We start from the raw sequence: 19024 nt of genomic DNA, 5'->3' as shown, positions 1-19024 counted from the left end.
CGATCACCATGCCCCCTGTCGATCAAGATGATCCCAGAGATGCTCTATGGGATTTATGTCTGGTGAACATACTGGCCAAGGCAATACGTTGACGTTAACGTTGTGCAGATATTGCACGGATGATCACAAGCCTTTTTGTCTGATGACCGGTGGATTGACCGGATGTAGCGGTCTTCAACTGACGTTGTGACATTGGTCTTCCCTATCTTGGATGGTCTTGTGTCTGGCTTGTTTGCTGATAACGGCTCAACAAGTTGCTGATGTTGGTTTGACTGCAATTAAAGGTTCATGCAATCTGCGTAGAGAGGCCCCCATAACGGCCATACCAATATCATTGTCACGTTCCTCTTCTGTCTGGCATTTCTTTGATGTTCTTTTTGATGCTGCATCCTTGCTCTGTCCCACACCCGAATTTATGCAACATTCAAGAACGAACATTTTTAACAGTTCCACAAAATATCAATTTCCATGACTGCACAAAATAACTGAGTCCTGCGAAAAGTTATTTTCATGAGTGCACAGGGTGTGTTTTGGTTTTTCAGATAACGTTATCTTTAATTCAGATAAAGATTAATTTACAATTGATAAGTTTCTTTTACCCGGTAGATAAGTATGTTATAGGCAGCTTTATTTCTTTTCCCATGTACACACTTATCGCAAATTATCACAAACGCACACACACACACACACACACACACACACACACACACACACACACACACACACACACACACACACACACACACACACACACACACAATACACATATTTATGTGTTGAAGTGAGAAATGAAATATTGCTCATGTACATAACATAGTTAATTTTCCATAAACAAATCCTTTGCAACTGACGCACAGAAGCAGAAGAAAATGGTACGTGTCCCCAGTAAAGGGATTATGCAACACTCACAAATCTAAAGGACTTCTTCTTTTTCTTCTTCTTCCAACAGGCGAACATGAAGATGGCATCTGGAACGTCTTTTCATCCAGGAGTTTGTAGTAGTAGCAGTGGTTGGTGAGGTCGTGCCCGTTCATGGCACAGACCTTCACGTGGAAGGACACCTCATATAAAGATGGCGTTTTGCTGATCACGTAGCTCAGAGTGATGGCGTTGCCAACTGGCTCTGTGTGGTTTTTGTCTAGCAGAACATCAAAAGGGCATGAGGAACATTGACAGCATGTTCACATACCAGTGTAGGTCATTATTGAATATACATAACGCTATGTATTCATTTACTCATAGTTAGGACCTGACCATCAGGGTATAGGCCTGGTCCAAGTAAGAAAAGATATACAGACAACTTAAGAAGACACAAACGAGGTTATTAAATGAGTACCATGAGACCATTGTAATGCTTGTTGATACTGATATTAAGATTGATATTGGTGGTATTGAAATTATGGACTCATGTTGTTTTGTAAATTGGACATTGGAACAGACACTCAATCACACCCGCATCTACTCACTTTATGTACCAAACCAAGGTTTAATTTTACGACATGAAAATATAAGTTTAAGTTAACACAAACTATTGAACATATTAAATTAAGATCACTGAGCTCCAGAAGTAGACATACATTAGACATACATGGTAAAACATGCACTTGGTATAGAACTTGTTGGCTGAATCATAAGTGGTTTTAAGTGGTTTTACAAATATATTTCTCACTCAAAAAGAACATTCTCCCCTCATAGCAATTGAAGGTGAGTAAGTGCAAACCGCATCACTTCGGGCTTTCATACCACATCAAGCTGGCAAGCCTTGATATAAATATAGTCCTCTTTACAGTGCTGTTGGACCACGCTCACTCTCTCCCTCACTGCTGATATGAAACTTGACTAAATTTGAATTTACATGTGTTTAAATAATAGAAAGAGACTTTCGGTCGGATCAGAAATGTAAAATTTCGGCTTCACGACTCATGGTGTGGTTTCAGTGAAGGTGCTGAAAATATGAAAGTTTATGGTCGGAGAAAATGAAAAATCCAGGATAGAGGCTTAAATGTCCCCAACAGCAGACAGATTTATCATAATAACGGTACTTCAATTTAATTGTTTTTTTCTTTTGGCTATAACCCTCTTATTTCGTGTTTGTACTCTCCACTCACCATAGTCCAGAGCCTGAAGCTTCTTCGTCCACTCTTTGTTCTCTATATGGTACACAAGTTGGTCATAACAGTGGTCAACCTCGATGCCGGCAGTGATGGAGTAGATGCCGAGGTACTTGAGGTCGATGTCCACACAACACGTGATGCCCATGCAGTTGTCAGTCAGTCGACAGGTGCTCGAGATGGCAGAAGGGAGGGATGCCGGACACGCTGGCAATTGGTTATGGTAAGTACATATTGCAAGATTCCGACTATATCATAAGTGTTTATGAATCTGGTCACAGAAACTATTTGCATGTTTGTTCACTTTGTATACATCGTTGTGAAGAATGATTATGTATTATAAGCGTGAAAGATATGCACTGTAAGAATTTATGTGGCCTACCAGAAGTTCGCAGAGAACATTTTTCAGACTTCCAGAAATCAAAGGAGACACCTGCAATGCAATCGACAAAACATTTTAGACTTACGTATCCATTTATTATAGTTCTCAAATGACAAACAAAGGCATTCGCCTAAAAACACATACCTTCATCTAACTATACAGTTATAGAATAACATCAACTATCGTAATAGCTACAGTGATATGTTAAAAAAATATTCAGATAGGCTGATGAATGAATGTGTATCGCGACTTATATAACTTTATTGTGTTTTCGTATGCTCGGGGTGTCGTTCTTCCACACCAAAGGACAAATTATTAGAAAAAGAAAACAAGTTGCAATATATATTTACACCTAATTCTACGATGACATGTTGTATTGATCCTGACTGGACAGCCAGCGGAATTGAATCTAATTTAGACCATGATGCTTTGGCATCATGCCTGCAGAACATTATGACGTCATAATAAGCTTTTCTTCAGAACTAAACATTGCAAGATCACCTCATTTTCTAAAGGCTAACAATGCGTCTGCACTAGAGGTTTATGTAGTCTCACAGTAACAATTGTGGTTTGAGTGTATGAACATATGCTTGAAAACACTTCAGGTTTATCTCCGAAGGAGCACATTCCATACGTTATTACATGGACATTTTTGGGTAATCCAAAGTCCGGCACCTAACCCTTTTGACAGGTAAAGTGCTTGAAGGAAAGGGGGCTCTCTCCGTTCAAACCCCATCCACACTCCACACGCACCCAATCACACACACATCTCCGGAATCGCCAGTATAAACTCAGCGTTAATTTTGTACAAGTAGAATACCTTTTTTATGTCAACTTATCGGCATCGGTAGAGAATATGGACACGACAATTTTCAAAAACTGTTTGTGTAAAGCTGACCACATAATTATTTTTAATTAATAAGACAATGAACTGGATCAACCATAATGGTCAACTATAATGCTCACTTACACACTAACATCACACACATACCACTAAAGGGCTCCGGTAGACTCGGGCTACACGGAGAATAGACCAACTCTGACTGTGAGAAGACTGGGACTTCAAGCACACACGTGTTGTCCTCAAAACACATCTTGATGTTCAGGTCAATCACCAGCTTCTGGGAGGCAGGGATGTGCTCAAGTTTGTACCTGTGGCGATATTTGATAAGCTGTTCTACAAAATGCATTGATGGTATCATTAAGTTTCTATGCAATTTAATACTTTTCTGTAACTTTATTCTCGACAGAATAGTATTTCGTTCAGTGTACATAAGAATTATCTCCGAAAGACACTATGTGACAGCAAAACCATTGAATATTAATTTAGTGAGTATGTTGCATGGGTGGGAGACAAAGAAGTAATGTTAACATATTTGTAGTTTTGAGAGCACAAAATACAGTTAATTGTTTGATTAACAATTATTTGTTAAAAATTTTACAACAGGGAATCGGAGACCTATGTATATATGGTCTTGTCCATACCAGGTCTGACCACCAATCCACAAATATCCATAACTAAGTAATTGAAATTATGAAAATAACATTGATATTTCCCATTTGTACAGACACTAAACATTGTTTGGCCTGAGCTGTAACGTAAGACGGGTATGACATGGTACGTGAAACCAGGTGTTATGCTGTAATATAACAATGATTCCTGTATAAATATGTTTTATAATTTGCAACATGAACCTGTGAAAGATACAGAAGTATGTATACACTAAGGCACTTCAAGCACACACGTGTTGTCCTCAAAACACATCTTGATGTTCAGGTCAAGTTTGTACCTGTGGCGATATTTGATAAGCCACTGATCTAAATATTGTATGACCGGTATCCTTAAGTGGCTAAACAGTTAAATACGATCTGACAAGGGATTTCAATTTCACAATAACTGAGATGGGTATCGGCCTCATTTTCATGGCAGCTGAATGTAAAAATATGAGGATTTGTTATGACGTGGCACAGTAAGAACAAAGCAGAGATTACTCTGACACCGATAGATGCTCTCGATCCGATTTAACTATCCCTAACATTATTGGTAAGTTATTTGAAAAAAACCATGAAATTTTTAATGGATATTTCTGATTGTGGTGCAAACATTACAACTAGTTTACCATAGACCTAAAGTAAAACAGGCCTTAGTGTTATTATTATAATTTAAATTATCCCTGAATGAATGTTTAAAGAATTTGTCAATAAAGGATGACACAAAGGCACAGATGTTTGATTCTACGTGTGTCACAGCAGGTTCAGTCACATGACGAACTGGCATCTGATACTCACGCCAGCCGTGTCATGTCTCCCAGGATGAAATGCCCTTGTGTGCCTGGAACAGAAAGGGAAACACATTCAACAAAAGATGGGTTAGATTTAGCGCCAATCAGTTTAGTATTTCATGTTCATATGTGTCGGTTACATGTTGGACTAAACCCCAAAGTGACAGAAAATCGTAATTGTATAACACTGCGGTGGAGTTATATATCTCAAATATGGTTTTGTCATTTCAAGGATCATAATCAGGTTAAATTGCAGTATACTCAGAAATGTAGCTAAGTATGTGAAGGAAGCCCTATTATTATGTTCCAAGTCGTAATATTATACCCAAAAGATTGTTTGCAATGTAAAGTGTCTCAATTGTATATTACTATATATAACTGAAACGTACATGGGCCTATGGCCTCCCATACATGAATAAACACACGTAAACACACGTAATTGCAGTGGAATGCGGCAGATTTTGGAATCAACTCTGCACAGTGCAGTGGATTAGACCACTGTCCCACCCTGAGCCCATGTAGACTAAAACATTGTGACAAATAAATATTCAATGTCGTTTAGAAACATACAAAAACCTTTATAGAAATGTAGACTGACGATGTAAATATTTACCCCATTCATTAGCCAGGAGTGACACGGTGTACGATAGTTTTTCTATGGTCATTGTGATCTGTAGGCGACAAACATCCACATCAAACTTTGCCTGGATGGTCCTCTTGATGAGAGGAACATCGACACAACAGTCTACAGTGGAACAGTTGGAGGTCAGGTGACATCGCACAGAGTCTGGTAGGGATGGTACGGCTCGGCTCCTACATTCTTAAACACAGAAATACATAAATATAAAGACGGGTCTATACTTACAATGGTGAGGTGTCAATGCAATTTTCTATGGTGTAAGAATTCCGAAATCATTAAATCATGTTTTGCAACAAGCAGTTTGTGTAGCTGTTGTGGAAGGTTTTGCTGTAACGGACTCCTCCGCACAGTTAAGGCAAATGTAGTGTCTAAAGGGCATAGCAGATTCAGGTGATCTTTGGCTTCAGTGCACTTATAGTACGAATATGTAGGTATTCAAAACCATTCGAATCATTTAAAAGCTTTAGAACCCACTGATCCTAACAGCAGGAATAGTTTCATAATTGGTGATTTCATCTGTCATCAGTTACCCTGAAGTCATCTGTACGATCCCAGGCGTACATGTTCTCAATCAGGATGCGAACCAACATGTTATAACTACATGCAGAAACTACGTCAGTCCACCAACACCAATAACACAGTTGAACTTAACGTTAATACATTTACCATTATTCCAGTTGTTTATCCCAGCAGGAGAATATGGACTTGCTAACTGATCACAGGCTGGACTGAGGAGATACTGTGACACCCCGAGATCATCCAGGAGCTGAGATATCAGTGTATCAGATAAAGAAGAAACGGTGGAGGACAGACCCTTGCCTGACGCCCAGTTGGACAATGAGAAATCTGAAACAAACAATCACAAATGTTAAAATGGCATAGATAGTTGAAATGAATTGTAGTACCGAGTATCATTAAAACACAAAATAACCTTTTACGGATCCTTTTGTTGAAGGCTACTGCCATGAATATATTTCTCTTCTCTCCTCGGAAGACGATGCAGTAAACCATGTTATTTCTCTTAGAAACAAACTGTTACAAATAAAGATTTATCCGCAGATGTAAAACTCTGATGTTTAATGTAACTCTTAGGTATATCGACCGGAATCCTTAAACTCAATATAAATCTTTGACTTTGATTCCCACACCATATATCAACCAGATCGGTTTTACTAAACAAAATGGAAAATATACACCTATCACAAACATTGACTTATTAAAAGAATTGATACCACAATTTTGCTGTACAGAAGGCCTACAGATTTGCTTGAGACATCAAACTAACAGAATATGAAGTCAAACCTTCTGAATATTTAGTACTTAGTGCCTTAGTGCTTGGCCTCAAATAACATAACCATTGTATGTAAGCATCACTACATTAATTGATTGATCAAAGAACTTGCTATAAATGACATATCATAATGTCACATATAAGGCCGGTTTGTTAACTGAGAAGGGATCGGCAAAAAACATAAATCAGCACTGTCAACTTTTGACTTGACTCTAAAACCTGAAGACATGTCCATTCCTCTTTTGTACTGTGTTCCAAAGCTCCATAAAAATCTGTACAAAGCGAGATATATTGCTGGTTCCAGCAAATGTACCACCGAATCCCTGTCTCAAAGACTGACCATAATCTTTGATACAATCAAGGCAGGACTTTCTTCATATTCACAGAGAGTATATTAGACAAGTGGAATAAACACCATGTGGATTCTCCAAAACTCCAAGGATTTGCTTGACTTTTTGCAATCTCTAGAAAAGTTGATTTTTCGACTTTGTACACCACTTTCCCATATGACAATTTAAGGAAAAACTTCATTCCTTGATCCATGGGGATTTTGTTACAAAACGTGGTGACCACAGATACAGGTACGTATCTATATTCAGAGGTTCAGGACAATTTGTGAAAACTGAAGCAAATGCCATATGAAGTTTACTGAGAAAACAATATATGATATGCTGGACTTCCTCATTGATAACATCTTCGTAAAATTTTGGGGTAAAACATTAAGACAAGAAGTAGGCATCTCCATGGGCACCAATTGCACTCCCCTTCTTGCGGTTCTGTTTCTTTATGCATATGAATCGGGATTTCTGTTCGGATTGGCAAAGCCAAAACAAGGTAATTTGGCCAAGAAGTTGAACTTAAGCTTCATGTATATCGATAATTTAATATCGTCCAATAACAATCAAATACCCAAGTCTCTTCCACTGATTTACCCATCAGAAAAGGAAATAAAGAAGACCAGTGACACCGCCTCATCAGTTTCGTATTAAGATCTATGCATAAAGATTCAGCGTGTCAAAACACTCTCCACAAGACTGTGTGACTTCAACTCTACAACAGTCAACTTTTCCTTTATGTCAAGCAATATGCAGCAGCTTACATTTCACAACTTTTGGGGATACAATCGTGCATGCTCTTTGTACCAAGAATTCAAAGAGCGCCATTCAACTCTTGCTCAGAAGTTATTTGATCAAGGTTACAACATTCAAGGCCTCAGTAAACCTTTCAAAATGTTTCATGGTAGACATGTGGAGGACATCTCCAAATTCTCGCATCAGTGACACAAATGATGTCTGATGCAATTCCCTATTTTTAAGTGTACCATATGTTCTAGTGTTATTTCAGGTGAGCAAGTGACTTGTCTTTGTATGTGTTTGTGACGGGTGCCACCAGTGGACCAGGATACGCTCATTTTCGCGAACACCTGGTATTATTACTATCTGAAAGTGATTCCAAAACACATCCTCATGATATAGTCGGAATCGTACAATTGGCTCTTCTTTATGCAGAGATTTCTATTGGATATAGAGAGGGTTTTGTCACTTTACTTTCATTGACACACGACCGGTCGGTACTAGAAACAGAAATACCAACTCAGCATGATTATGAGTGTCAGCCCACTCAAAACAATTGACTTTTTAACCATCCGATATTAAATATTACGCACTTGTACATTCAATGTCGACCAGCCGTTTGAGGCCTGCAACAACACCTGCTTCAGGAATTAGGCAAAGACACGATGAGATGAGAAATGATAAGTAGGAATAAATAGAGATAACACTTGTTTATTCAAGCCTTACTTCTCCGTTTCAGCATGTCCTCCCAGTCACACAGGGGTTGTGGTATCTTGGCTCTGTCAAGGAAGGTTTTAGAGAACAAACACTCGTTCTGTTTCAGACACACACTGACAGCTGCTGTCACCTCCAGTTTCCTCTCAGACAGCAGTCGGTTGATTGTGTATCTGAAACATGAAAGTTTCATTAATGCATATATATCTACATAGACGTTTCATGTTTGGTGTATGCATATAGAGTAGATTCAATTTTCCATGTCCTTTTGCTTGACTGAGTCATTGGGTTTTTTTCCAAAATGGGCCCACGCTTCTCCAATTAAGGCGACGCAAATACTTACTCTACTCGAATGACGCCTTTTACATAAAAATGCTCTTCTGTGCCTGTAAATAAAATGACATGTTTTAAATATGTATTATGTAATGCAATACTCACATTTGTTTCCAATCAGCACATGATGTTTGTATGAAAAAGATCGTTGAATAGTCTCAAACATACAGACTAAATGTGATTCTTAAAATACACTTAAAGACAAGGCTTTTTCCCCAAGTTTGTCAGAACAAAATGTTCATCAAAACATTCCAGGTTTCGTGTGATGGTCAATTCAAATTTTTGTATGAGTTTGATTGCATTGGATTCTTTTAGATTATCTTGGAATATATGTCCAGCGACAGACCACCTCCGTGGTCGAATGGATAGAACGTCTGTCCAGAGAGTGGTCAGTGATTCGATTCCCTGGCAGTGTCATTACAAATGCTACTGCTTGTTGTTACTCTGACTGCATTAAGGGATGAAAAAGAATGATCGTCCCGGAGTCAGTATACTATCTATATATAGTGTATCCATTTAAAACTGTAGCATGGTATCAAAGTGGGCTAGCACTATATAAACTGGCTGGTCAGGTCCAGTGCAAGCAGCCACACACACACACACACGTGCATGCAGGTGGCAATATAAATGCAATAATCTTGAATGCAACGTTATATCCAATTTCATCCCACGAAGCGGCACAAGCATGGTAGTCATCCATCAAAAGCAAACTAGCATCAACATGTTAATCATAAATAATAAATCAGAACATCATTATACACTTATCCGAAAAAAACCAATAAGAATAGTCATACCCCATTGATAATGAAGCAACATCTGTTTGTAGACCAGATTTTCGACGCCGACTGTCAGCTGATAGTTGCACATGTCCACTGTCAGGATGACGTTGAAGGCATGTGACAGGAAGTCGATGTAGATGCAGCAGTCAATGGCGGTGCAGATGTCGGGAACGTAACATGCCATGGAACCAGGGAGTTCTGGGAGGTTCTGGTCAAGCCCAGGAACTGGACAATCTGAAGTCATGAAATGGAAACCATCACCATTAATAAGCCACTGATTGTTCCATTTCGTCATTTAGGAAATTTTGCAACTACTGAAAATATTACATCTAGAATTGGTTTCAGGTTAGCACGTAGATGATATCATGATTCATGAACAGAATAGTATCTTAGAATAGAATAATTTATTCAGCAATTTAATGTCGCAAAAATACTGGCTTCTTATTTTTCATGCCGGTTCCGTATATGACCTAATATTCCGGGATTTACCGTTGTTCCATCCATTGAGAGTAGGCACATAAGGACTACTTGTATTTTGACACTGTTGTGTCTTCAGATACCCTGCTATTTCCAGCCTCTCAAATAGTTTGGCTGCGATGACCAAAGTGAGACTCTCTGATCCAGTGGACTTCATCTCAGACAGGAAGTCAGACAGAGAGAAATCTAGGAGAAAAGATGTATTATCATGAATACCCTGATTGGAATTGAAGATTTGTTGAGGCATGCCATTACTTGTTTTGTTGATCCATATACAATGACTCTTCTGGTCTGCACTGATCAATAATTTGTTGGTAACTTACTAACACTCTGTGCAGCTGCCAAATACAGCCTGCAGTGTTCGAATTTTTTGTTAAAAAGGGAGGTTACTTTAATTGTTTAGGGAGCTGAGAAGCGGCATGGCCGAGATTTGAATGTTGATGGGCAGTCAAAAAAGAATGAGTCGTGAGGTCATATCAAATAGCATGCATGTTCGTGTAACATCAAGCATTAACTCAGTAAGCTTTGTTATGCGTAAATAAGCTGTAATATTTATGTTTTATGTTCAATTTGTATTTGCATGAGGTGTCATGCTGTCGGCCGTCACTGCAGTGGAGTAAATTTCTATATTTCATTTTGTTGCATTCAATCTTCGTCACATATCCTCGGCTACACAATAAAGAATGCAAGAAAAAGAAAAGCATTGCTCTGTATTGACTTTCACAGATACACTATCGGTAACTTCAATAAAAAAGCAGTGTATTTTATAACAATAATGCAAATATATTTCAAAGTAGAGATGAACAATCAGTAATGTGTATGATACACTGTCGTTAAAATCATTACATATTTTTCGGTTTACTTCAAAAACGAAAAGCTCAAAGCAAGCAAAACAATTAATAATTACTTACACGTGAGAAAACAATACTTACAAGTGCAGTAGTTGTGACATATTCCTTATCAACCTAATAATATATTTTCCCACAGTATTACTTCTTTTATCTGAAAGAAGTGCCACAATACCATCGTTATACCATTCAGCGAACAAAGCTGAAAAAAAGTTATGGTGTTTGATAAGCTGGAATGCATGAAAAATTCTTAGGGTGTTCCACCATTTAATTTCTCATCCACATCACTGACCCGCAAGAGCAGCTGTACTTTCCCAGTCACAGACCAACTTGGGAATCTTGACGTCCTTCAGAGCAGGGAAGGAAATCAGACAAGTGTCCTCCTCAAAACAGACACTGATGTTGAGGTTGATCAGGAACTTCTTTTCCCCGAACAGATCATCGATCATGAAACTGAAAAAAGGACCAAGAAAAACACTAAAGGTGAACAAATGCAATTTATTCTGTGCTTAAAGATCAACAGGGAACATAGAAAAGTACGAACTGGAGCCACTGAATTTCAATGTGAGGCGCATTGTAACAACTCTTACAAAGCAAAATGAATCTTTTAGGGCAAACATACTTAACATGACTCATACTAAGTGCCAAAAAGAAGTGGAAACCTCTTACGCAGTATTCCCAGTGAACAGAACACTTCTCGTCCATCATCACTCTCTTAGAGAGAGAGAGAGAGAGAGAGAGAGAGAGAGAGGGGTGACGGCTGGGTAGTTGCTTAAAGCATATGAGTCAGGATTAGGATTGATAATATTTTACCCTAAAAATAAATAATTTACCTTATCCTGACTGATACTAATTGCTGAAATCTCACAGTAAGGCGTTGGGTCTCACCTGCATGTGGTATTCTCGTCATGGTCTGTTCTTTGCAACCCCAATGGAACGTGGCCTGACTTCTCTAGGTCTTTTGTCGTAATTTTAGCACAGTTGTTTATCACTCATGCTCTGAATAATCTTGTAATACACGGGGACAGGGCAAAAACGATGGAAATGGGACATTCAGCTGACTTCTCTGAGTCAACGTGATTCATGTCTCTTCTGGTAGGCGCTGGGTAGCAAAGTCTCTCGGGTTTGGCTTGCACAAACAGAGTCTGATCTCTAGAAGCATCTTTCTATTATGGTTGAAGCAGTTTCATGTAGGGCTCTGACTTCAAGTGGATTGAAGGCTTTAGGTGGATCCAAACTCGCTGGGCTGTAAGCTCTAAGGATGACTGCTCTCATGCAATAGGAACATTTCTCATTAATTGGATGAATAGTCTTCGCCGCCGAAAGTCTCCTCTCATCCTAGAATGGACGAAAGTGCAGGGACGTGAAATTGTCTGGCTGTCCTGGTAACTGGTTCTTTGCCTTGAAGTCCCATCATCTCAGGCTGATATGAGCCGAGGAGTGTTTTCTGCTGTCAAATCTGGTACTGCAGAAGAGAGCATGGATTTCTAACATTCAGGCTGTTGTGGCTAATGGCAGAAGGAACAGACTATTTTGTGTCATCACTGATAAGATGTTGTATCACTATGTTAAAAAAACATGTCGGGGCTCTAAACATTTGTGATTTTTCTTCATTAGCCATAGGTAAGATAAGACTAATGACATCTTCCTGAATAAGAACCCTTGAGAATTCTTGTGCTCTGTACATGACACAAGAAATCGGCCACTTTAGACACACCGCAAACTGGTGAAATTTCTTCCAATGATCATCATACAAGTTCCTTGTGGATCTGTAAAAGGGCTGAAGAGACTGCTTTAGCTGCCTGACATACTCTAATATGCTCCATACTCGTAGAGATCTCGTCTTGAATGAACTTGGTTTGAGTGTGGATGAAAAAGCAGATTTGGCCAGTTTGGGAGATTTAGCTTTCGCTCTCATGTTTATGTGCTGAGGTCTGGTAACCATGTTCACACCGGCCGATAAGTCTCAACGAAATGCAGTTGATTTGAATGATCTTCTGTAGAACAAAGCTAGAATTGGGAATGCGTAAGTGTGAAGTGCCTCCCATCATATTGCTAGGGCGTCGTTTGACCAAGCCTGAGAGTCCCGTTCTGGGGGAGAATATTGCTTGGATTACTGCCTTGTACTCCAAATGGTTTATGTGGAGGAGTATTTCTTATGTGAACCACAGCTCTGATGTTGCCTCTGAGTCAAAATGGGCACAACATCCTTAAAGTGAGGCATCCACATCAAGGTGCTGATTATATTTGTTAAGGTACTTTCATCCACACACATTTGAGTTGTATCCCTTGTTGATATTTGTATGGGACGTAGATTAAGCCTTGCCCCGTACTGTCAAGGCCTAGGCTGACATTAGTAGACCTAAGGTCACTTGTCTTGAATTGATTAATGTCCACTTGTGAATAGTGAATTGCTGCTGGGAGAAAACTGTTACCAACAATCTTCAGGAACTTGAATATGGCTCTGCTCTGTCATGAACCTGATGTCCAAGAACTTGAGATCTTGGGATGGGTTCAAGATCTAACTTCTGATAGTTGACTCACCATCATGTTAGTAGTTTCAGAGTGAAATACCAAAGGGCATGGGTAATGCTGGACCTTGTCGAGGGAGCGCAGACATGTCTTAGAGGTGGATCATTCTAAATGTATCTGGCTTTTGGAGATACAGTTTGTAAAATTCGTTCATATTGTAAATAAAACAAAACTTTGAGGTCCTTTGGGACACAAAAGATTAATAAAAACCTGGAGATTGGACTTTGGGTTGCACTATTTCCACCTTCGTGAGAGGAATGCCAACTGACTCTGTCAACCTGGATTGTAGTGGATTTGGATATTGAACATTCGACAGATTGTGTGAGAGAGGTTCTTGGCAGAAAGCTGGACTATAACCCTTTCTGGTATAAAGTGCTTCCCATGATACTGCTAGGGCATTCTCTTGCCAATATCTTGCCAGTCTTCCACATATTGTAGATTTCTGTACTTGAACGACTGGGGAGTGGATGTCTCAGTCATTCACCAGTTTCCTTTCAACTGTAGGCGTGGGATCCTCTTGATCCCCGTCCCTGACTGGGCTGATCAGGTTGCCTGCATTGGGTTTTACGAAACCACTGTAAAGGCTTGTCCTTTGCCTACTGTATACTGGAGAAGAGGGTCTTGAAATTGTGTCTTCTGAACTATTTGTTTGTGAATCGAGTTCATGCTGTGGACCAAATTGATGAGTATCTGGTCTTTGGAGTCTTGGACCACTTCCTCGTTTATGCTGCGAATATGGCCTTAGAAGATGCAAGATGAATCCCATGATGCAAGATGAATCCCAGAGGACGAAGAGTATGCCGCCATGTGACTGACTGACGTGAAGGTAAGTTCTTGATTCTTTTCTGTGCTATCATTGCAGATAAGAAAATCCTTTCACTGTGAGGGTTCTTTAAGGCATTCAACATTGATTCATTGATCGAGTGGGTCAAGGAAAGGCCAAAGAGTGTCTCGTTGTGGTGTGGAGCTGTGCCAATTTCTTATTATCAATGCAGTATGTTCTACTCATCAGTGTGTAGTCTTCATCAATCTTCAGAGCCTGAAGCAAAGTGCACATCTCGTGTGAGGGAAACCCTGAGGCAAACCCTTGCTGCAGGTAGCTTTAGAAAAAGAGGCATGAAGATATTTGAATTTCTGTTAAGATCGGCTTGATCGGTGGAATGGTGAAGGTGTCAATATCCCCACCCACCCCTTGATGTAATAAGACCTGCTAGGGGGAATATCCCTGGAGGGTGACGGAATGGTTAAGCAGTCGGCAAACTATGCCAATAATTTGTGATCCTCATAAATGGAAGGGAATTCTTCTGATTACAGTGATTCCTCCTCGCTGGCAGGTCTTTTTCTTGTAGGAGGTAAGAAACCTTTGGGTAAGAGGCTTGGTAGAACGATGTGATGAATGAGAAACGTCTTCAGAGGAAACTGTCGACGTAGTAGAAGCACGCAGGGTATGCTTAATGTCTGCTGTTGTTGCATGGCAAATAAAACCTGCAAAGTAACACCGGCAATCAAGTCAGTGCATGAAGAAGCAGATATGCATTAAATTAGGAGGCTTCGCAAACGTTGAAGACTGCACAGGTTGAAGGCTTTGTGAAAGTAGACTGTTTCGAGGTATGAGGTTTTGTGAAGGCCGGTCGGTGGCTGCGCACAGGTCTATGGCTGCGTGAAAGTCTAAGGCTGAACGAATGACTGAAGCTGCTGGGAGGAGGCAGTCTGCGAGCAGGTATTTTCACTCCCTGAGGTGTTCATGGAGGAAGGCTTCGTGAGCACCTTCGGGGATGGTGAAAAACGTGGGAAATTTGCACAGTCTGAAGAGGAAAATTGCGTGTAAAGTTTAAAATATAATCGTTGAAGATGATAGAAGAACGTCTGAAGAAAGCCAAATTTTAAATCAGAAGGGCCTAGATTATGAAAGATGGCTTGGATTAGAGAGCACAAGAAAGACACCACCAGCTAGCTGTGGCGAAAGTAAGAGAGTGATGAGTGAAACGGTTGGTCACGTTGTGCATTTTGGTGAGATGTTTTCTGTTCACTAGGAAAACTGCACAAGAGATTTCCACTACGTTATGAATCAGAATAAGGTAAAATTATTCTTTTGAAATAATTGTTAATTAGCAATGTAAAAGCAGTGCTTACTTCATACGGATGACGTTTTTCAGGTTGAAGTCTTCCACATTTCCTGTAAAAAAACATTTATTTAAGACATGACAGATAAACCGCCTTTTTTTGCATATCCATAAACAGATCTATCAAAAGGAGACATTACAGATTCTCTCTACATCAAATTGGGTGATATTAATATACTGTAACTACCAATTTCTAGATGTTGGAATATCCGCTATCAAACCATTTATCTACACTCTCGAGATATATCTGTATCATTCACAAATACTAAAATGACATCCTCCTCACCCCATTTGTAGCCGGACAAGGCCCTGGTGAAGACGAGCTTCTCTATGCCCATGGTGAAGGTGTAGGTGCAAGGGTCTATTCCTATCTGGACGTTGAAGGATCTCCCGATAAAGTCCACGTCAATACAACACTGTATGGAGCCACACGGGTCTGACAGATGACAGGTGACGGAGTCTGGTAGTGCAGGCAGGGTGAGACTGGCAGGGCAGTCTGAAAACATAAAACACGTATGAATCAGTGATACCCATTTGTATCAATGGGTGTGTGAATACAACACATATATTGTGAATACTAAAAAGATCGGTCAAAACCTTCAATAAGCACAATACATTAAGATATACAGATTCAGTTTTTTGTAACACAGAATCACACTTCAGGGAGTGTTATTTCAACCACAAGCTATGCACCGAGTGAATATCAAGGAGGGATAGTCGGATTTATATCAAGGTAATTACTCTTTTTAGGTTTTCACCTATACAAGCACATCGACAGAAAACATTTATTTTCGAAATTCAGAATTGTCTCTAGGATTATATTCAAGAAGCATGTAGAAATAAAAAAAGTTTGGGGGTTTACATTAAGGTGATAACAGGATAATTTTCTCATCCGTTAGTATTTTATAGAAGACATATTTTTACCATTGATACTCGTGTTTTAGTAGTTTTAGTATTAGTGTTATGCATTTTACGAGTTCATCATTGAAACAGTTTACCCTTCTTCCAACCTCCAACTGCTCCAGCATAGGGGGGCAGGCTCTTGTTACACTGGGGGTCACTCAGATAGCCTGTGAGACCAAGTCTGTCCAGCAGTTTGGACACAGCTATGCCGGCCAGCCTCTTGCCAGATAGGAGCTTCAAATCAGATAGCCAGTTCTTCAAAGAGAAGCCTGCAAATAGAAGATGTGAATGACATAAATGCAAGAACATAAATTTTAAGGACACAGACATATGTAACTGTATAATTCAGTTACGTAACATTGTAGTCTGAATATATTTCTAGACGTTAATCTGGTTGATTGGCACGTTTAAGTCCTGAGTTCGATTCCCTAAATATTGCAGTAGGTAATACATGAGATGTTCATAGAACTGAATATAGCTGTGCAAGGTGTTTGTGTCTTACCGTTGCCAGTCGAGGAGAAAGGGTTGTCCCAGTTCCACACCAGCTTAGGGAAGCTGATATCTGTGAAGACAGGTAGGCTGAGAGCACACGGATGGTCTGCCTCAAAGCACAGGGATAGTTTCAGACTCATCAGATACTTCCAAGCGTGAACAAGGTCGTCAATCTTGAAACTGAAGAGATGAGGTACACACACTATTGTAACTTGTACATACATATTAGTGTGTGGTATTGCTGGGCGACTGTATGCACATAACAGTTAAGTAACTGTTTGCTTACTGCATGAGTGAAGTGGTTATCAAAGGCCGTGCATCGCTGAGTTTTCAGCAGAATATATAAGAACTAGCCATTAGGAAAGAATATTAAAGGTGATGTTTAATATGTTCCCTGTGGCATTTAAAATTCATGTTCAAAATCATATTACACGATTAATATAGAACTCGACTGATTTACGTATCTTAGTGAAGTGAAGAGTAAAGCTTAACTCCTCGAACAAAACACGATACACGTACCGCTTACAGAATATAAATAACATAACTCACCTCAATCTAACGACTCCATTAAGGTTGAAAATTTCCCATTCACCTGAAATCATAAGCTAAATGTTGGCTTACTCGTAAATATAAAACGTCAAGGCCAGAAAATAACCAGTTTCGAGTATCCTCGAAACAGATTCAACTGTCAGAGAAAAAATAGTGGAGAAAAGTATATGATTATCAAAATTTATATCACAGGTCTTATATGTCTCTGTCAGTACAACAGTGTCCTTGTTCGTGGTCTACAAGCGTCGAAAAGGTATGTCCCGATACATATACTGCTGTTCAACATAAACGTTCCACAGATAAGGGTTGCTCTGTACAGCTGTCTACACAGTATTGATGATAATTTTGTTGCAATGAGACTTACCCCACCTGTAGTTCAACAGTGAAATCTGAATGGTGAGTTTCTCGATACCGACAGTCAGGACAAGGTTCCGTGTGTCCAGGAGGATCTTGAAGTTGAAGGACATCCCCAGACTGACCATATCCACACAACAGTCCAGTCCAGTGCAGTAGTCGGGGATGTGACATGACAGGCTGTCCGGTAGGGTTGGAAGGGTCATTGGTTTTGGACATGCTGAAATGTAAACAATGGTCAACATGTCATCTCACAAGATGCCATGACAAATTTCCCTATTAGTAAATAGTAACACAAATGATAAAAATGATGAAGTTATCAAGGGCTAATTAAAATGACTGCCTCGACATGCTTCCAAGGTTTGTAGAACCTAAATGTGATTGTTTAGAAATGTGAAATGTTGATGGTATGTGTGTCCCTTGTTATATGTTTCAATCAATAGACTTGTACCTGAGATGTCATCATGATGAACATATTACAAAACAGAACAGCTGTTTCACAGCTTGTGAACTGGTTACAATGCTCAACAACAGAGTGGCACTGGTATTTCTCTTCATGTGTAAAATTGGATAAGAATACTCATTTGCAAGGCTCCTATAAATGAGCTGTGTGTCATTACCATTATTCCACCCTGTAGCGTCCGCCTTGTATATCCCCCTCAGTCTGTCACACATGGGGTCCAAGAGGTACACAGAGATGCCCAGCGCTAGAGACAGCTGGAACCGGAATGCTGATGTCAAGGCGTCACCAATGATCAAATTATTATTGCGCAGCCAGTTCTTCAGGGAGAAACCTGTGCACATTGAAGTATTATAAGAAAGAGTTTATACATAATCATGATTTCATGTTGATGTACAGTATCAATAACGCATATGATATAGTCACTTGAAAATGTATTTTTATAAATTTGCACCCACTAATAGACATGGATCTAAGCCATGGTGGTATTTTGTTATAGTTGTTCGAGTTTAATATAACTTTGAATCAATCATTAATGTAGGCCATGTTCATGTCATAACAGTTTCTCTGTTAAAATGAGCAGCTCTAACCAAAACAACTGAGATACTACATGATACTCAATGCGGCATGGCGTATGGGCTGTGTCCTTGTACATTGCAGTTCTGATCTTTGTTGTTGTGT

General features: G+C 39.5%; 1 protein-coding gene across 1 annotated transcript in view; it reads right to left on the bottom strand.

Annotated features, from left to right (window-relative positions):
• Positions 1-19024, bottom strand: part of LOC139471216 (uncharacterized) — a 159016-nt gene that overhangs the window by 69107 nt on the left and 70885 nt on the right. Inside the window, exons 60-78 of the mRNA XM_071253506.1 lie at positions 18504-18677; positions 17894-18103; positions 17530-17572; positions 16991-17160; positions 16584-16757; positions 15872-16081; positions 15596-15638; positions 11223-11383; positions 10095-10268; positions 9621-9839; positions 8837-8879; positions 8506-8666; positions 6082-6261; positions 5389-5595; positions 4783-4825; positions 3485-3645; positions 2494-2544; positions 2109-2318; positions 910-1138 (exon numbers count right to left, since the gene is read on the bottom strand). Of these exons, the coding sequence (XP_071109607.1) occupies positions 910-1138; positions 2109-2318; positions 2494-2544; positions 3485-3645; positions 4783-4825; positions 5389-5595; positions 6082-6261; positions 8506-8666; positions 8837-8879; positions 9621-9839; positions 10095-10268; positions 11223-11383; positions 15596-15638; positions 15872-16081; positions 16584-16757; positions 16991-17160; positions 17530-17572; positions 17894-18103; positions 18504-18677 (2863 nt within the window). The remainder of the gene's footprint in view (positions 1-909; positions 1139-2108; positions 2319-2493; positions 2545-3484; positions 3646-4782; positions 4826-5388; positions 5596-6081; positions 6262-8505; positions 8667-8836; positions 8880-9620; positions 9840-10094; positions 10269-11222; positions 11384-15595; positions 15639-15871; positions 16082-16583; positions 16758-16990; positions 17161-17529; positions 17573-17893; positions 18104-18503; positions 18678-19024) is intronic.

The sequence above is a fragment of the Haliotis cracherodii genome, unplaced genomic scaffold (assembly GCF_022045235.1).
Source record: "Haliotis cracherodii isolate W230 unplaced genomic scaffold, xgHalCrac1.p SCAF_22, whole genome shotgun sequence".
Taxonomy (NCBI): Eukaryota; Metazoa; Mollusca; class Gastropoda; order Lepetellida; family Haliotidae; genus Haliotis; species Haliotis cracherodii.
This window is presented reverse-complemented; position numbering and strand designations above follow the sequence as displayed.